This window comes from Pituophis catenifer, unplaced genomic scaffold (assembly GCF_029215685.1).
Source record: "Pituophis catenifer annectens isolate HBS135680 unplaced genomic scaffold, rPitCat1.0.hap2 SCAF_1, whole genome shotgun sequence".
Classification (NCBI taxonomy): domain Eukaryota; kingdom Metazoa; phylum Chordata; class Lepidosauria; order Squamata; family Colubridae; genus Pituophis; species Pituophis catenifer.
The window spans coordinates 312,338,057-312,359,170 of record NW_027256881.1 but is presented as its reverse complement, the minus strand read 5'-3'; the positions used below and the strand labels follow the sequence as shown (position 1 = coordinate 312,359,170).

Genomic DNA, 21,114 nt, shown 5'->3' with positions numbered 1-21,114 from the left:
GCTTGGAAGTAAGTCCCACTGTGTTTAATCAAATTTTCCTCAGATAAACAGAGTGGTGTTTTGATATCAAACTTCGTGATGATAGATCCAGACTCTAACATTAGAAATCCACAAATAAATGTTAAAGGTTCTTGCAGGTGAACAGAAAAACAGGAAAAATACCCCTCTGGCAGACAGTTTCAAAAATTCACAAATTGCTGCTTATTTCAGCAAATGATGCCTTACTAATAAATCAGTTTCTACAGGTGAAAATTACTTTTTAATAGCTATCACAACTGCCAGAATATGCACAGCAGTAAGTGACAAGGAAATTAAAAACAAAACAAACTTATCAAACATGCTCCTACTTTTTTCTTCTTTATTCAGTTTTTGTTTTAGAGAGAATGTATTATCCACATACATTTATTATTTCCAGAATAGTTATCAAAAGCAAGTACAAATAATTTTCGTTTCAATTTTATTTTTACCTTAGAAGACCTTATATCCCAGGCTTTAACTTCTGGACTGAATCCTCCACAAAGAAAAACATTTGGATCAAGAGGATGAAATGTCAGGGTGCTGATTCGAAATTCATTCTTGCTGCTAAAAAGCTGTGTTCCTAAAATAACAACAGAAGGAACATCAAGATTGACTTTTTTTGGAAGAGTTTACACTAGTGTACATAGTATTCCCATATTGTAAGCCAAATGTAAAATTATAATGATAAAATAAATATGAGAGCATTTATTAAAGGCTTTGGTACAAGACTTTTGAATAATATAGAAGGATTTTACATGAATGAATTTCAGAGGAGGTACTCTATTTGAATGTTGTCACCCCTATTCTTATTTCTGTAAACACTATACTTCTTTATTTGTAAACACTATACACTTTACAAATGTATAGTGATATTTGTTACAAATATTTCAGGACTGTTTTGGTCTTCTGGGGATCTTATAATCTAAAATTTGACAGAAGGAAAATAAGAAAAACCATTATTTCTACTCTTCAGTTCCTCCAAAACTTTTCAAAGCTGATCTGCAATCATTCTGTCTGATCTTAAAGGATATGCAGGGTACATCATGAACTAAACAGTGCTCCCGTTCAACTGACTGGTAAAAATATACAACAGAAGTTCCTCATCCACTGCCAGGCCTCTAAACTAACACAAATCCCGAAGTAACAAAAAATCATCTCACTTCATGTAAGAGGCATGTAAAATTGTTAATGCCCCCATGCTCATTTTGAGTTCATGTCATGTACACATCTATGATCATTTGTCAAAAATACTTAAAAATTGGAGTGGTTATTATGAGGAAAACATTTTCAGATGCACAGCTTCCTTTTTTTCTTAAATTTAAAATCCTCTAGCAAGCTGCAAAAGTGAAAGGATAACTTGTTAGCATTTTTTGTAGCCGGCAATACCAATAGATATGGTAGAATGCTGCCATGGCAACAAACTGGGGGCAGCGAGAGAGAGATACTAAACTATATCTATAGATTCCAGAATCAGGAAGCTGAAGTTCAGGGTCAGGAGACACAGTGAAAGAAGATTTCTACCCATGGAAAAGTCAACTACTCTCTAGAGTTCTGCAGAACTGCAATGTTGCATAAGAAAATAGCAGTTTTGTTCTGGTTTGCAACAAATCAGCATGGAACCAGTAAAAAGAAGTTTTAGATAATAATTCTATTGTTGTAGGAACACTGAGATTTGAAACACATTCCGATGTCAATGCAAACAGTCTAAAGGAAGTGTTCTTACATACTAAGTTGCATCAAAGCATAAGAACTAAGAACTTAAGCCAAAAACTTCCTAAAGAAGGTGGATTTGAGGACTGCTTTGAAGAGCACAACAGCATTTATCGATTAATATTTATTTATTAGCTAAATGTTTGTAGCTGTCCATCTCACCAAAGGCAACTCTGGGCGGCAAATAAAAATCAATAAAAAAGAAAAAGAAAAAGAAAAAGTATACAATATAAAAACCTTACTAATAAATATCATAAAAATTGAAATATAAGCCATAGGAGAGAGAGGATACAAATGGCCATCTCAATAATGGAACCATGTGAGCAGGTCTCCAGTTGCCTGCCAGCTCCAGGCCTGACAACATATTCAAGACCTGAGGAAAGGAGCTAGTCTAATTTCAGAAAGAAAAATATTCCATAAGGCAGGCACTGCAACAAAAATGGCATGTCTCCTGGGTCCCATCAAATGAAGGATCCTGGCCAATATTTATTCTGCTTATTCAACATGTTTATTCTGCCGCATCTAATGAGGCAGGCTGATGTAACCAGGGAGGGGGGTTCCTCAGACAATCAGGTCCCATGCCATGAAGGACTTTAAATACTAAAAATTGGACCCAGAAACAAACTGGTAACTAATGCAGATCATGGAGCAGAGGTGTAACATATGCTGCCCTAGGAAAGTACATGACTGTTTGGGCCACTGCATTCTCTAGCAGTTGAAGCTTTTGAGAACTCTTCAAGGGCAGCCCATGTAGAGTGCATTGCAATGCTCCAATCTGGAGGTGACCAAGGCACAAGTGACTGTAAATAGAGCCTGCCAAATCAGGAACAGGTACAACTAGCAGACAAATCTGTGCAAAGGTCCTCCTAGCCATGACTGCTACCTGCTCCTTGACCAGGAGTCATGCATCTAGGAGGACCCCCAAATTGCAAGTATGGTAGTAAATATACTGCATATACTTCCAAGTTGATAGGATCTAATGAACAGTATACTGGCCTGCAAGACAATCTCTAGATTAGAGATCCTGGCTTGCATATAATGCAAATAATGTAAAGCTTGACTTGATAGCAGTTTTGGTACAGCTTCATATATTTTTGAAAATAAATGAAAAGGGCTAGCCAAAAATGTCCAGCAGAGTGAACGGAATTAAAAAGAAGTGAAGAAATGATTTGAGATGAAACTGAAATGAGAAAATGTGTGTTGATTTAGAGAAGGCTTATGATAAAGTGAATAGGATTGAATTATGACATTTTTTCTATAAAGATTGATTGCGAAGTACAATAAATGTATTAATCTATAAATGTGTGCTTGTAATGATGGGACAAGGGATGGGAACTTTGGTGTATTTTTAATGCAGTAGATGCCTCTTTTGTTGGCTAAAAACAAATGATTTACAGCAAATTTTAGCTAGTGTTAAGATGCAATAAGAAGGATCTAAAAATTAATACCCAAAAGAGCATGGTTTTTACATGAACTTTGACTGAACAGTTGTAAGTTATGCATAAATGGCAAAAAAAATCTGTAAATTGAAAGGTTGTTTACTAAAGATGAGGAAATGAATGAAATTTTTTAGGACATGTAAGTGCTGATTTAAAAAAAAAGTAGTCTATGATATATTGTGGAGAATAAATATCAAGGAAGCTCAAAAAATGCGACTCTAGGCAGCGTACAAAGTATGCTTTACATATAGGTGTTCGGTTGCTGAAACCATGTTAACTTGCATATTGAAATATTATGTAAATTACGGTACTGATACAGAAGAAAGGTTTATGAATGGAGGTCTTTTTATTTACTATACTGTTTGGGGAACAGCATAAAAAAAATACAAATTAAACATAAGGAAAGAAATTTAGAAAAAAAAATAGGAGCAAAAGATATAAAATAAGAACATGATAATATAGAGAAGTGCTATAAGAGAAGAATTTGAAGGCAGAAGTCCAGAGTCCCACTCAGCTGAATGAGCAAGAGAGCTGTCCAAAAGACAGTAAGGTTGATTTATCACATTTGCAAATAATGTACGTTACCATTAAAGGAGACAGGTTTTTTTTTACTTAGAATTATATCATTGGACAACCTATTTAAAAAAAAACCCATAGTCAGGAATAATATTATAGATGTTATAAAAATGCAAAGATTGAAAGTTTGAAAGACAATCTGGAAGTTAAAAGAAATGACACAGAGACATGACATCATACAGCAGATCTGGCTACAAAAGAACATTAAGACTCTCACACATAGCAAAGTTAAACCTGAGCCACTAAGAAAACTTAAGTACAAATAATTCAGAATTTCAAAGAAATAAATTTAGGAAGTAGCGCAGTTAAAAAAAAAAGTGATGAAATGTGTTCAGTGTTGTCACAGATTCTGTCGTATGGATGGCTATGGAAAGCTTAATTATCTGCTCTGTAATCAAAATTACAGTCGAGAAATTACTTAAAGGTGTCAGTTTGCAAATATATATTATTGTACTGCATTGTCTCTGCAGACACTGCAGATAAAATGGGCTTCTTTGAAATAACATTATAGCACTAGCATATTGTGACCCTACCTAGTTCCCTTCACATGTGTTGGACTAAAGACCTCAACATCCAGCAAACATAATTGTTGGAAGGCGCCAGGCTGGCAATAGTCATCTTAGAATAATTTGTTGGCTGGTGTGTGGGGGAGGGGCGGAAGGACAGAGGTGGAGAAATGAGGCACCAAAGATAATTTTAAAATTTGTGTAAGCAGGATATTAAGGAGATTCTATAACACAGAGAAGATAGGTGGGGTGGTGGGGGGGGAGCTATTGAAACATGGATCTGCCCTGAAGGATCTTGTGAATGTCCATTCCTTTTTCAACCTGAAGCCTGCACAAATAGAACAACATGAGTGTACTGTGGAAAATAGATTTAGCCAGTCTTCCACTGTGTTACTGCAGTTCAAGGGAATATTGTACATTTGAGAGAATTAACTAAGGTAAATTATGCAAATAAACATCATGTACACTACTGAACAACATTTCAGCAATGTCTCCCATAAGAGTCAGGCGCTATCTCATTAAATGAAACCACTGGACTTCTCTTCTCTGATTGTTAGGTCTTTAAGAAAACAATAAAATATGCAATATATTTGTCAGCAAACCTCCATAGATTAAAATCTATTTTGTGCTGATTTAAGAGATGGTGTGGGAGGGACACTGAATTTTTCTCTTAAATCAAATGAGGATTTGCATATACTCTCAAGTAAGGCATTGGCTGTTCCCATGGATACATTCTTTTCTAAATTTAATTGTATGTGGTAATCTTTACAGAATCCTGTGGCTTAATACTAATCGGCTTTGTAAACAACCCTTCTAGAGCTGTAAATTAATGCCCCGGGAAATTCAGCTATGTGGATTTGAATGTTATCAAATCCATTATATTTATCAAACTAATGATGTTAATATGCAGTTTAAAGTGAGAAAGCAAATACATTTACAGTATTTTCATTGTTTTCCTATTTTGTTGAATAATATGTATTATGAATGCCTTGTTTATAGCAAAATGTTGTTTTTCTATAGTCTGCTTACAGGGTTAAGATGGAAATCATTTCCCAATATACAATAATTTGATGTAATCCTTCCTCCTGTTCGCTCATAACATGATAAAACTATTCCCTGGTGATTCAAGGTGCACTGACAAGATCACACATTTTTATTCACAATAATTATATCTGGTATAAACACTGAATCCTTGTTCATTATCAAAACAGATTTTAAACTCCAGTTATGAGTACGTTTTGGAAAAAAAGACAGAAAATCTTTACCTGTCCTTTCTGTAACATTATTTATTTTGAAAACAGAATTGCAGTGTTTCTGATCCTCCTCACCAACATGTGCAAAGATATCAAGAACCTTTACAGTTTTATTGTGCTCCAAGAATTTAATATAATTGTCCTCACTTGGGAAAGCCATGTTCTGGAGCAAAAAGCAGTTGTTTTTCACTGGATTGAGCGAATGCTATAATGCTCAACCAGGGATGTATTATAAGCCATTTCCTCCTAGGTGTGGTACATTCTTGCCAAGATCCCTGTTGTTTTATCAATAGAAACCAGCTACTCAGCAATATTCAACGTAAGTCTATTTTAAATATGTTTTCATTAATTTCATTCATTTAAGCAGAGTCTTGGTTTGCAGGAAAATCAATAGCTGTCCTCTAATTAATCTTATACAACTTTAGCTCAACAGTGGGCAAATCTGACCATGACTGCTAAATATTAACAATTTTTCCTACCTTGTTGAAAAGTAATGTAATTCCTAAAATTTGCATATTACCATTTTAAAAAATATTCCTAACCTCCCTCCACATTTCTTGTCCACTCTCATATTGTTGCTCCATCTTTGCCACCCTTAGTTTACTCTACCCCAGTGCTAAAGGTTATTTTTGCTATCAAAAATACTCATTATATCTACTTTTAAGATCTCAAGCGGATTTGCAACTTAATTGGAGAGTCTATCACCAAATTAAATCTTCCTGTACAACCAAGAGAAATTGTAATCAGAGACAAAAAAATACTTACAATTAATTAAATTTGTGGCAAATAATATTATCCAGAATTCGAGATAGGCTTGTCTCTAAATACCAATGGCTACGGAACCTTAGTGGGAGATGTCACTGACCTAATTTCTTGTTGGTGGGCCTCCAAACAGCATTTGCTATTATTGGAGTAGAATAGTAGACTAATAAGCTATTGGGTCCAGCTCAACTGAATTGGAGTACAGGAAATTATACCCAAATCTTCTCCAAATGCATGCATTCAAAATAAGGTATGGAATTTGGTGTGATCTGAAGTACAATTTGCTGTGAAATCATGCCCTTTGTGTCAAGAGAGATAAGTTGGAAATATATACAGTGTGATCCAGAAAGTTTCAACATTGTAATGTAAATAAACGAATATATTTCTGCAAGAAGTACAATACATGGAAAAGGATGAGAGAACAGATAAAGGCAAAGCCTAAATTATAAAAAGAGAATCAAAGTTTGGCTTTATATCCCTCTGAAAAGCTTTAGTTTCCTCTTTCCAGTTGCCTATATTCTCCTAATCACCCAAAAACTAATTACCAAAAAAAATTATCTGTCAGAGACTTTAACCTGAAAATATGGAATATTTGCCAGTCAATATCACTAAGTTTTCAATGACTGGGAATGCTCAGGGAGAACACTAATTAATGGAAGACTGAGGATCAGGAAACATCCACAGTAATTAAATGCTACATCTATATGCTATATATAAAAGTGAAAACCACCCACACATTAATCACAAAATCTCCAGAACTGTAAAGCCTACAAACTTGAAATTTGCCATGTATGTTCCTCTTGGCTTCTAGGTGCTCACTAAGAAAGGATTTTTCAAAATAACCATCAGAGCATTAGTATTTCCTATATTATTATAACACGCTCTGATGCTAATTAGACGTTCTACTCCCCCTCCCAACTTGAAAATAACTCTGGAGAGAATGGGATAGCATAGGACAGGCTTCTCTGGGGCAACCCACAAGGAGAGAAGGGCCTATAAAGCTTGAGGGAGAGAACAGGATAGGATAGGAGACGTTTCTGTGGGGCAAGACTGAGGGAGAGAAGGGAGAGGAGAGGCTTCTGTGGGGTCAGCCTGAGGGAGAGAAGGGGAGAGACTTCTATGGGGCAAGCCTGAGGGAGAGAAGGGGAGAGGAGAGGACAGGAGAAGCTTCTGTGGGGCCAGCCTGAGGGAGACAAGAGGAAAGGAGAGGGTCTATGGGGCCAGCCTAAGGGAGAGAAGGGGATAGGATAAGAGTGGCTTCTGTGGAGCCAGCCTAAGGGAGAGGAGAGGCTTTTGTGGGCCCAGCCTGAAGGAGAGAAGGGGAGAGGAGAGGATCTATGGGGCCAGCCTGAGGGAGAGGAGGGAATAGGAGAGGACAGGAGAGGCCAGCCTGAGGAAGAGAAAGGGAGAGAAGAGGATCTATGGGGCAAGCCTGAGGGAGAGAATGGGAGAGGAGAGGCCGATCATAACTACTCATTAATTTTCAAACTCTAAATGTCAATTTATCAAGCCCCATCACATAGTTTTGTAGCGAAGCAGGGATATCCAGCTAGTGTTTAAATATAGCCCAGGAACAGATTAGGATAAGATACTGATCTTCCTGTGACATCTAGTGAAGGAGAAAATGGTATCTCCTAAGAACTTTTGATTTTAGGCAATTCTGTGATATGGCAAAACCTGAATGTTTGAAACTTATTTTGTTAAGGACAGAAAATGTTTTGCAGGGATTATAATAAAAGTTCAAATGCTATTGTGGCCCGAAGCAATCTCAAAACAGAACCATAGATAATGCTTTCAAAGGAAGAGTTTCTATTCCTATTGTCTACTGCCTCTAAAGTCATTGTGTAACAGCACCCAAAGGAAGAATGCAAAGAAAAGACCCAATTCTTTTCATTCTAATTTTTCTTTCCATGTTCAAAAAAGATACAGGAAGATAAAATGGCAAGAGTACTGCCAGAAAGCTTTATTGCCTGCCATAGAAAAACATCCTTCAATATCCACCACAGTAAATTTTGCTATTATGGGCCATTTTATCCAGGATCTCTCATGTTGTCTAAAACAACACAGAAAATATACCTCTTTCCCCTGAAATTTACTCCAGAATCAGACTGCCTTTACAATTTCTTAAAATGAACATTGTTTTAATTTAAATAAACCTCTACTTTACAGTATTGGTTTATGACATACAGCTAATCCTTTACTTACAATCATTCATTTAGTGACAGTTCAAAGTTACAACAGCTCTGAAAAAAAGTGGCTTATGACCACTTTTGACACTTACAACTGTTGTAGCATCCCCACGGTCACATGATTAAAATTTGGGCACTTGACAACTGGCTTGCATTTATAACAGTTGCAGTGTCCTGGGGTCATGTAATTATCATTTGTAACCTTCCCAACTGGCTTCTGAAAAGCAAAGTCAATGGGGAAACCAGATTTGCTTAACAACCACATGATTCACTTCACGACTGCAGTAATTTGCTTAACAATGAGAGTCATAAAGGGTCATAAAATGAGGTGCAACTCACCTGACAACTGTAAGTCAGAAAACAACCTATATTGCTGACTTATCTATTTTTTTTCAATGAAGATTGCTTTTAATTGTTCTCTTTTGTGTCACATCCTCAACTCCCAAATAAAGAATGATAAAAACTTAAGAGAACCGACCTATAAGTTTCAAATGTTTGAATAAGGTAACAGTATAATTTGCAAGCAAACATTTGCCTATTCTATTTTAGACAATATGACATTAAAAAGATATTTTTAAAAAAATGATAGCTAATGTCCTGGGATACTTTAGCTATTCCCTTCTGTCTTGTCAATAGTGGCATCCTTTTGTCCCTAATGTTTACTCCAATTTCCTTTCTCTTTTAACTTAAAACATTCTATCTTCAATTTAGTTCCTTTTCTACTTTCCTCAGAATAAAAGGTGACATTGTAGAATTGTCAAAATGATGTTACAGAAAAAGTATAAAAAAGGATGGGATCATCTTAAACTATAAAGATATAAAAACAGACACAGAGACATATTTATTTATAGTCAGTCACTAGGAACACAGAGATGGTATCTCATATCCTGTTCAGGGAAGGCAAGCAATAGTATGTTTTTTCACATCAGCCTCCTTGAGATAGATGCAATACGATGCCTGCAGTGCGATCAGGTTAATTATAAATATTGCCAATCTATTATTCAGTCCTTCTTGGTCAAGCAGATTAACACTCTAAAAACTTATGTTGACATCTGTGGCCCTACCATGCTCTGAGTACATAGAATGTAATGACAAAAATGTTGAAATCTCCAATCTATTTCTGGTCTTCAATATGTTTGGCATTTGGAAACCATGTGATTAGTTATTAGTTTCATAAACATGGCTGTCATGTTGGGTGTTCCTAGTCATATATCGTCCATTTACCAGAAGATGAAACTGATGAAGTTACTCCTATGAACAGAACTTATTTTTGCCTTTTTTTTAATGGATAGCTGATTATTACTATCCAGGTGAAGTAGTGGATAGTAGCCACGCACCATTTTAATTTGTAAAAATTCCCTAATTCTTGCTGGAGAATTCTTGGAGTGGGAATCCACACATTTTAAACATCCCATGATTAAGAAATACTAAGCCATTTGTAGGGCAGAGTTATCCATAGCAATATAAAATAAAATAAATAGCTACCAGTACATTATTATACTGTTGACTAGTGATTTGCTTTGTGGATTGTTAGCTGCCTCACTTGTATGTTGTTCACTATCCTGGCAATTACATATGTTTTCAGTACAAAGTCAATAGATCTGCATTATTAAAACATCTAGCTTCTCAACTTTAAATTCTAACTGCCAATTTATAGATGTTTTTTTCTTTTCGATGAGGTTATATTGAGCAACAATTACATCTCTCCTCAGTTTACATACTGAAAACCTAAGCATATGGTTTAATTGTTTGCTTGTAACTCCTAAATTATTTTGATCCTAGCTAGATGTTACACTTGAATTCAAGAAATGAGGCTTACCTGGGGATGAGGTTCCATTCCATTCAAATCAGAGGTAAGGAAGCAGGAAGGCTAACTCATTCTTGAGTTTTCCAAACTGGCTTTTCTTCTATAAACCATCTATTTCCTCCCTGACAGTCATTCTTCTCAAAGAAAAGATATTACTTAGTTATACTTTTCAAAATGCTCTTTCAGTGGTAGCCATAAATTTAAATGTATATATTAGCTCCATTTTCTTGTTCTACTTTTTTGGTACTTCAGGAGTTTACTTAGTATCCACTCAGAAGCCAAAGAATTACAATTGGGGAGGGGAGAGGGTGTTCTAATTTTTGGATAACGTAAGATAATTTTACTCATTTCAATATTTACATCTTCCAATCTCAGGTGACACCTGAATGATGATGGAGGAAAAAATGTGAAATCAAGCAGACTAGTTTTAAATAACCTAATTTCCCCATGAAAACTAGACCAATGTATTTATGGAGACAAGAATTTAAATTACATTTAATTCATGAACATTAAAGTAACTGTAGTGTTGGGCAACTTTCCATCCATCAAATAAAGTGCTTTAAATCATACCAGAGTGGCATTTCAGTTTGCTAATGGACCACACTGCACTCATGGCATACAAATAACATGATTATCTTCACCCCACCCAGCAATCTGCAGGTGCAGCTGTATTGTTTTATTTGTGACAAAGTGATGGCAGTTTAATTAAAATGTTCACTGTTATGTAAATGCTACAACATATAAATTTCAGATTTAAACACAAAATCGGGATCTTAGATGTGGCTATGTTTTAATATGCAATATCATCTACAACACACTCCAAAAATGACACAATAAGATTAATATTATACTCCAGGAAAAAAAAAACTAAGCTTTATGCAAAATAATAATCAAGCACTGGCCAGTAATCTCAGAAAAAGAGCTGCTTCACATAATGAATGTGTTTAGCATTGAATTGGGTTTGTTTGCCATTATTGTTTTCTATCATCATGATGCAACATACAGAACAAAAAGTTAGTATTGGCTTGAGTAGATATTCCCTTTTGGTGCCCTCCAGAGGTATAAGATTGCTATTGTCCTTATTAACAGACCTGCCCAGGCAGTTTAAAAAGATCCTGTAAAATATACAGAGTGTATATGAGTCACTTCTATCTAATCTTTAAGCAAGTTCAATTGTTTGCAGGACTTTTGCAGCTGCTTCAAATGTTCTTCTTGTCTGCCTCTATACAGCATGTATGTATGTGTCTATATGGAGGGATTTACTTAGCAAATGTGATAAGGATGATGGGATATATACTGAAACTTAGCTGGATGGCTTAGCTAGCTAGAATAAACTGCTCTACAATACTAGGATCATGAGACCTCAATTTGTGTCTCAATTCCATCAGGACATTTAGGGAGTGATGAGAAGCAGTTTCTCTTTCTTTCAGAGACAACCATCTATATGAATATGATTTCTGTAATAGAGTTGTCAAAGACTGGAATGCTCTACCTGATCCAGCTGTCTCAGCTACACATTTTCATAGTTTCAGTCACAAATTGACTTCCGTGGACCTTACTTCATACTTAAATGGTCAGTAGAGGGGGCGTACATAAGTGCACTAACATGCCTATCATCCCTGTCATTGTATTTTTCTTTTATTCTTGTTCTCATTTTTGTTTGACAAATTCAAAGAAAGAAAGAAAGAAAGATCAATTGTTTTCTGGGGGGGGAAGTGGGATAAAAAAATAAATCAATGTAACAAATTTGGCTGTAGGAGTTAGTGGGGCGATCATCCATTTCTTTGGGCCAATGCAGTGTGGCTAAGAATCTAATCTAAAAAAGGTAATGAAGAACAAAATAGAAGACTGTATATTCTGCAGGACTATTAGGATATAAACAATAGAAGCAGGGAAAGCAAGTATGGTGTAATGTTAAACTGCAAACTAGGAGTAAAGAGTCTCAGATCCTAGTTAAATCTCAACCACCAAAACTCATTGGATGATTCCGGGTCAACCAAGTTCTCATAGGCCAAGCTCTCTCCCGAGGAAGTTGTAAGGAAAACTAGAAAAGGAGTGGCTGCTTTGAGCTTCTGAATAAAAGGAGCAAGAAAAAGCATGTGTGGTCATATGTCATAACAGTTATAAAACAGGCCAGTCATGTGACCAACCTGATTCTATTATCTTTTTTATGGCAGTAATTAAGCAAATGCCGCAGTTGTTAAGCAAGCACCACAACCACTACGGAATGGTTCTTTGTTATGGATGCAGTTTTGCTGAAAAGCAGAAGTAAGTATAAAATACAGTAACTGTGGGACTGTGGGATGCTACAAATGACTGTAAATGTGGCCATGTTGTTGGGCGCCTGAAGTTCGGTCACAGTATAATTTGGCTCAGTATAATTTTCAAACTCAGCATAAGCAGCAGTGGAGCTTAGCCCTAAATAATTTTGAATAGGATTATAGTCCTGGGCCGCTGACTATCTTGTGAGACTGTATCAATACTGTTGTTATTGTAATCTTTCTATATTTGTGTTATGTGTACGTTTCTCAGATTTTCCTATCAACTTTCAGGGCAGTTTAGGACTAAAACTTAGAACTACATTAATAGTTTAGTCTTGACTCATCCATAAAGGACTACCATGAAAACACTAATTGTTCAGACTGAAAAGCCATGACATAAAGCATGCCAACTCATCTCCTTGAATCATGAGGCCTCTGACACTTTGACAAACTTAGAGGACTAGGTTCTTGGTTCAAAAGTCTCTTCAAAACTGTAGTGCCAGCCTGCTCAAGCACTATCAACGGATTCTCATTGTGCAATATTGATTAGACTAATTGAGAGTTGGACTACATGACTTCTAAGATCCCTTCTAACATTATGATTCTTGGATTACAGAGCTACTTTGGACTATGGCCTCTTCCTGACTTTGACCCTGCACTTGATGCAGAGAAGTGATGATAGACAAAGGAGCTTGGTCTGTTCATCTTTGAGAGGAACAACTGAGGAGGAATGTGGCAGTACTCTTGAAGTACTCAAAATAATATCATAAGGTATGTGACTGTCTCTGCTGCCTCAAAGTGCAAGGCATGAAATAATGGTTTTCAATTATGGCAGAGTAGGTTTTCATTGAACATTAAGAGCACTTTCTAAAAGTAAGAACAATCTGATATGAAATCAATCACTGGAGAGCACTGGCAATTTCTCCTCTCTGGATGTGTTAATATGAAGTCCTGAGAGCCACCTACAAGGGATAATTGGATTCTTACACTAAGGAAGGATTTGATTTGATGGTAATTCCTTTCAACTGTATTTTTATTCTTATTTGTATTTGTATTCTTTCTGTATTTCTATTGGCCATTCCCCATGGTTACACTAATGAGCTTTCCCCTTCATTCTTAAATTGGGCTATAGCAATATTCAACCTCACCTCTCACATCTTTCACAGAGGAGGCTGCACAGTGTGGCTGCCCTTCCCAAGCTTAATAAGAGGTAGTTTCAGGACAGTTGGAGGATCCCCCCATCAATCTTTTGTGTTTTGCCCAGCATCATCTACCAATCGGAATACCAGCAATCAATTGTTCTCCTGAATATATGGTAGGGGGGTTAGGGGTTCAAGTTTTAACTGTTATTATTTATTTATCTTTAGTGTCTGATTATTTACTCTGTGTTTCTTCTGATCAGGACTATTGATCTTCCTGTAAATAGTTTTGTCAGAGTGCTAGAAGACTGATACATTTCTATCAAACAACCCCCATTCCCCAAAGCCTTCTTAAGAGATCGGGAGAGCTGAATTGAAATTCAAAGTAGAGAATTCTGAGTCAGAGGGCTTTCAGCATTGTTAAATCTTACTTTACTTTTACCCTCCTGAAGCTAATTTCCTCTGAGAATTGTTTGTGGTCACGTAAAAAGTTCTTCCTTCTCCCACTTCCATTCCACATTGGTGTATGCGCGACTATATCTCACCCACTTCTATTTTGTGTACTCCACAGCACACAAGTAACACCCACATGAACCAATTCCTGGGTGTTAGATCTCCTGAACTCCCAAGAGTGTGATAGACCAGTGTAAACAGAAAAACAACAGTATCCAATCTTTCTTGTAGCAAAAGCCGAACTGGCTATGGAGGTGCCATACATAGGAGGAGAGGGCAAGCACTTCTGCCATAGGCTTGCCAGGCAAAATGGAAATGAGCAAACTGATGTCCTACATTGTCCACATGGGGAAAATAATATCACTGTTTCAGCAGTGGGGTGAGAATGACACGAAGTCAACATCATGAGGACCTGTCCTCAAAAACACTTAGCAAAATATCTTCCACAATGTCTTCTTGTGGTAAACGGCCCTATGAGTCAACACTGCTACCTTAGACATCCACCTGTCCTTAACCATCACCTATCTGTACTTCATCTGATGCCAATTTGCTCTTCCAGGGACTCAATTATCTCTACTGGATCATTGAGAATCACATTCCTTCTTTAAGCAAGACAAGTACTCGTTTCCAAATTACTGGGAAGATATTAAACAGAGATCGATTGTAGCTCCTTGAAAATTAAACACTTAAGTAATTAGGAGAGGAACAAAGATTCTCCCTACTTGACCAGGAACTTCATAAATTCCCCAATGCATAGAAAAATTGGGCTGTTATAACACAGGTCATAAATCAGCCTTTCCAACCAGGTATCTCCAGAGGTGTTGCATTTTCAAAATCACCAACCTACATTTTTATATAGTGCTAGGTTGGCGAAAACTGGCTTTAAAAAGCAGAGGGCTGTTTATGTGTGTGATAAAGTTTTACAAACTTCTAAATGCACCAAAGAAATCAGGCCAGATTTTTTCCAAGCCAGTTTTCAAAAAGTTCCTCTTAACCTGTATGAAAAAGTATTTTCTAGGAAAAGTTACCCACAAACATGTGATTAAAATATATCTAAATGAAATTAATCAGTAATGAAATAAGCTCTGTGCTGATGGAGAATAATGAAGATAGGTGAATGAACTATAATTAAGTTCTAATCTGAACAGCTGGCTTCATATTTTTCAAGTGAGAATGTACCCAGTTTGATTTCTGGTAACAAGCTGGTTTTTGCTAAAAGCATTAGTGACATCTTTGTGAGAAATGCACTTTAATGATAAACAAGAAAAAGGAAGATGGGGAGTCTCACGGTAAACTAATCATGATATTTATGTTGTGTGTATTCATGCACGCACACCCACGCACAAACATACACACAGATGTAGCAATTAAATATCGAGTCCTCCAACATGTAACAGCATATTTTTGTAAAGGTTGGTCAAACACCAACAAAAAAAATCTTTTAACATGGTTTTGAAAGCCAAAGCTTCAAGGACAACACTGTGGAATTTAAAAGGAGAACCTGTTACAAGAAGCACAACTCTAATTTTCTTGCTTGTTCTCAACATCTAGGACAAAGGCTTTTTCAGGTTCTTTAAGAATTTTACACACAATGAAGCATTATGATAGACATAATGTGTGTTAATATCTTGCTTAACCACAATGTGGTTGAATGGAACAGGTACAGCCCAATGGGGGTATCTGGTGTGAGCTACAATATGCCTTACAGCAGTGGTCCCCAACCTTTTTATCGCCGCGGCCCGCTGAGCATGCGCAGGGGTGGGGGCACGGCCCAGGAGCTTTTGCGCACGGCCCATTGCGCACGGCCCAGGAGCCTTTGCGCTGCAGCGTTCATGTCCCCCGGCCGCTGCGCGGCCCGGTGCCAGGTACTCCACGGCCCGGCACCGGTCCGCGGACCGGGGGTTGGGGACCACTGCCTTACAGGCCCCAAATCCTCCAAACTTATCCTTCTATATCCACTGTCTTCCCATCACTGCACTTCATGCTGCTTTATCATGGCTTTCTTGCCACTGATATACTGCACATCTTGATTCCTCTGCTTCTCTCATCTCTTCTCTGGTTGTAAGTCAAGAATTACCTGTATTTAATTTATTCTTTATTCTTTATGTCATTGTATTTCAAATATTGTTATATTTTTCCTCTTTGTTACCTTGGTGTTTTATTTCCTATCCCCATTCTATCTCCTTTTCTGTATCACTGCATTTCTTGTTTCCTTTGTATAACTAACTTGACTCTGGTTCCTTTCTTTCTCCCATCATCTCTATAAGCCTCTACCATAGCATTTTTCAATATTAAGATGTGAGGGAGAGGAAGTCCAGCCATCTTAAGGTTGCCAAGGTTGAAAAATACTGCTATACCATTACACAGAGCAATCAGCATTCTTACCTTTAAACCAGAATCAGAACTTCTTAAACATGTTGCAGCTACAATGTATAAAACAGTTTCACATAACAGAATGCTTATTCACATCAAAAACTCCCTGCCCGTAAAACGATTTTAACAATAATTTAGCCTACAGAAGACAATGTCTCCAAATTACCTTACCAAAATTGCATTTTTTTTTAAATTAGCAGAATATTCCAGTTAGTAAGAAGATGGTATTGTATTTCCAACCCCCAAATACTATTAGGTTTTTGGCATTTCTTTTATATATTAACCACATTTTAGTGCTAACTACTTAAGAGTATTAGTACCTGTTTCAATATCTGTTAAATGAAGCATAAAATCAAAGCCTCCACTCAGTGCATTTCTTCCACAGGGAGACCACTGAATAGCTCGGACAGCACCGGTATGGATAAAGTATGATTTCAAGCAGCGTCCTTCATCCACAGCATCCCAAACCTGAAATATATATATATATATATATAGATATAGATATATTTTCTAAAAATATATAAAATAACTAAATAACTTATTTTAGGGTCAGCAGGAAGCAGTACTGATTTCTGCTGAACTATTTTCAATGAGTAACCAGAATGTCATCATAAAATAATATTTATTTATTTATTTATATAATTTTTAAAAATTACATTTCAGTATATGACAAAATGAGATAATTTGAACAAGAGACCTAGTTTGGTGTGGTGGTTAAGGCATAAAGGTAGGAACCAGGAGACTGTGAGTTCTAGTCCCATCTTAAGCACAAAGCCAGCTGGGTGATCTTGTGCTAGTTGCTTTCTTTCAGCTCTAGGAAGGAGGCAATGGCAAACCAGTTCTGAAAAACCTTGCCAAGAAAAATGCAGGGACTTGCCCAGGCAGTTTCCAAGAATCAGACATGACCTGAATAGAAGAAAAAAAAATCAAACAGAACTTCCAAATACGTTAAATATACTAATAATACAGAATATTACAATGCACAGATCTTTTTAAATTAATAAATATTTGACCACAGAGTACTCTGCATTAAGAAAGGTATATGAATTGTTGTCTTCAGCATATTCAGTAAATCTATAAACATGTTCATTCATTCCTTCTTTTCCAATCTGCTGCAGAGAGATTTTTTCTGTTTCTAGCACTTTTAGGTTAAAAAATAATTGTCTAAAATGAGGACATTCACTTACATGTGTTGGTTAGAGAAAGTCTACTGTACTGTACTGACACATATTCCAAAGCACTGAAATACTGAGTGCCCTTTATTTCAGTGAGTATAAAGAATACAATACTGTACTCTTTGAAGTTGACATCTAACTCTTTTTCTTATTTGCAGAACAAAATGCTTGAAAGAGTAGGGCATATTCCCATGAGGCCAATCTGCCATAAAAGACACATTTCTATATTGACTTAACAGAAAAATCCAATGTTTTCCAAATGTATCAAACAATGTATCTCATAATCTCAGACATTTTGACTGGAGATGGCTCCACAAATTTGGAAGTAGTTAGCTTGGCCAAGGCTGAACTGATTAATACAAGAAAACAAGGATAATTGTTTTAATAGCCAGGGAAAATTAGATAGATTTAATTTCCACAAAATTTGACTAGACATTAGAAATTACAACCTATAATTATACTTTTGGATTCAGAATAATCAAGTTTTTTTATTAATCAAAAGCTATCAGCTTTGTATTCACATTTTAATAAGAAATGTATCTACAAAATTTATCAGAAAAGTTAATATCCTGTCATAGGTCTCTTTATGAGACATTATATTGATTTCCTTTTTTGTATTAAGCATAATGCTAATAACCTGTGGCAGTAAAAATGATGAAAACAACATTCCTGATTACTATCATTTACTTTGCTTTAAAACTTTTGGTTATTTAGTTTTCAAGCTGCACACTATAATTAATTTTTCAGGCAATTTTAATCTTCAGAATTAGAACTACTATTAAATTAATATCCAAATAGATATGAGTTGATATGGATCATCATGATTTCAACATTCTTGCATTATTATTTTAAAGCAATTTCTGTTAGCTGTAGGGAGAGGGTGAAGTCAAAGCATTGATGGCAAAGTATGGTAATTTCAGAATCAGACCTTATGTCAAAAAACATGTTTGTAGTATTTGGAACAAGCCATAAATACTACATTGGGCAAAGAATAAATGTTCGAATAGGCCTTGGTTGGTTGAAATATATTGATTCAGTGTAACCACAATAGGAGCTCATCACCACACGGTAACTTCATTTTTGGCATGTTAACAGACATGCCTTTATTTAATAGTCTTTTTATTAGTCCTCAAAAACAAAATGCTCTGCAGGGCAATGAATTACAATAGTCTCTGAGAATATATTTGAGTAAGTTCTACTGTCAAAATAGTTTATTTCATCTTATTTACAGAGAAGCTGTAAACGCTCTTGGAAATAACACTTTTAGAAAGATTGGGTGAGTCTGCCACATTTCACTAGACTAATAAAGAGTAAATCATATCCAGGTGCAATGTGAGAGGGCATCCCCTTTTCAGAAAACAGCTGCTTGAAGAAAATGGAAAAGACAGGTTGTAAATTACTTAAAAGCTCCTCTCTGATGTTTAAATGATCAACTATGAATAGACAATGTCCCTAACAAACTTCAAGCGGGTGCATTTTCTCCTTCTTTGGAAGAAGCAAACAAGCATCTCATTAAAGGGCTTACTCTATATTTTGCTAAATGTGGGTTTATCATTAAGAGTTGAGATATGGAATGTTTGTTTGAAAGGGATATGTGGTTCCTTGGTGCTCTCCCAGCTCAGTAGTTTTCTTGCAACTGTTTCATTACCAAACTAGGTAACAACATCAGTGCTAATAGGCAATGGAGTCTGCTCTTATTTTACTAGTGGCTTTCCCTTTCAGTATTGGTGGAAGTGGTCTTGACGATTCCTTGACTGGACTGTTGTTTATTGTTAGCTTGTTTGATAGTTCCTTGATGGGGCATTGCTTGCTTCTTAATTGTTGGCCTATGCAGGGATGTCAAACTCGATTTCATTGAGAGCCGCATCAAGGTTGTGTTTGACCTCGGGGGCTGGGTGGGCGTGGCCAGCTTGACATCACTCATGTCAGGGCCATCCCTCCCAGGCTCTGTTTTCGGCTGCGATGGCCTCCTGCAGTGATCTGCCAGCGAAAACAGAGCTCTGTTATTGCTGGCAGAGGCACCATGGGCCGGTCCCTCGCTGTTTACAGGGCGGTCCTGTGGGCCAGATCTAAGCACCCTGCGGGATAGATCTGGCCTGTGGGCCTTGAGTTTGACACCTCTAGTCTAATGATAATGGGAGTGAGATATGTTGTTATTTGGGGTTGTTCTCTTCGGAATGTTGAGCATTTGGAATGGAATGGGTTCTATGTTGGGTTTGCTTACAGTTAACATGATGTTTAAACTTTTTTCCCCCTTAGTAAAGGATATTTGTGAATTTGTTTTTTTATAAAGGGGAAATGGTCCCTCTTTGTCATGTTACACTTCTGGTTTTTGTTTACACTAGGATATTGGGACCATTTTATGCCTTTTAAACGTAGTTTTGCTACAGCTGATAGTTGAGATGTAGAATATTGAGTTTTATATATGTTAATTAATGTTATTTTAGGCTCTGTTTGGACTTTTTGCTGACACCTGGATTAGAGAAGATATTACTTATTGGATTTGCCTAAAGTTAAGAGATGAGTTATGGGATGAAGAGATTTACATTTGGTAATTTAAAAAGGGTGAAGAGATTATGAAATTGTTTATACTTGTCATGCTGAGGATGGGAAGTTGCTTTTTAGAGTTCTTTTTCTTTTCTCTTTTGCAATTTTTTCATTTGTCTTTTTTAGCTTGCATTATCTTTTCCTATTACAGCTAAAACTTTTATTAAAAGTTATTAAAATATTATCTACTCCACTGAAGTTTTAGCTGTGACAGAATTTTTGTATTTTAATTTCTACTAAAACAAGTCCGCTCATATTTGATATGAAACCAAACCTCTAATGACAAATGGACAAAATTAGTGTGTTTTATATAATAAAGTTTAGAGTATATCTTTGATAAACATGCTGGAAAACTCCATCCTAGTACTTTTCTGGCTGTCAACGTTCCAGAACAACCCAACTCCAATTAAAAATCCAAGACAGGCATTTTCTCAAAGTTCCAATTTATTAGAGTAGGTATACTGGCACATCTGGGAAAACCCAAATCTAAGAGTTCCGGGTTTTCCCTCAGAAATTCAACATCGCAAATCCAGCCCCTGCACCCCTCAGTCCATCACATGGCCCAATCACCATCCGTCCCATCTTGAGCCACCACTTCAACCACTCCTCCTCCAGATGCAGTAACATCCTGACCTTGACCAAAAAGAAGAATGCTATTATGTTTAACTACAATCCCTCTATTAAATCCTCCCTCCTACTTTCCCAAGCACAAGAAGATGGTAACGTGGAAGCTTCCGGTGCTAAAATGGCTTCCAAAGCTGACACTGGCATTGTCCCCTATATCACCTATATAGATAGCCCTGCTATATAAGAGAAATATCTTATATTTCTTAAATATTTTGGCTTTTTATCAAAATATTCATGGATTTAATTTTTTAAAAAGAAGGCAGGCCTTCACTGAAAAGC

General features: G+C 36.4%; 1 protein-coding gene across 1 annotated transcript in view; it reads right to left on the bottom strand.

Annotated features, from left to right (window-relative positions):
- Positions 1-21,114, bottom strand: part of WDR25 (WD repeat domain 25) — a 63,329-nt gene that overhangs the window by 17,457 nt on the left and 24,758 nt on the right. Inside the window, 2 exon segments of the mRNA XM_070931560.1 lie at positions 468-598; positions 16,807-16,954. Coding sequence (XP_070787661.1) covers positions 468-598; positions 16,807-16,954 — 279 coding nt within the window.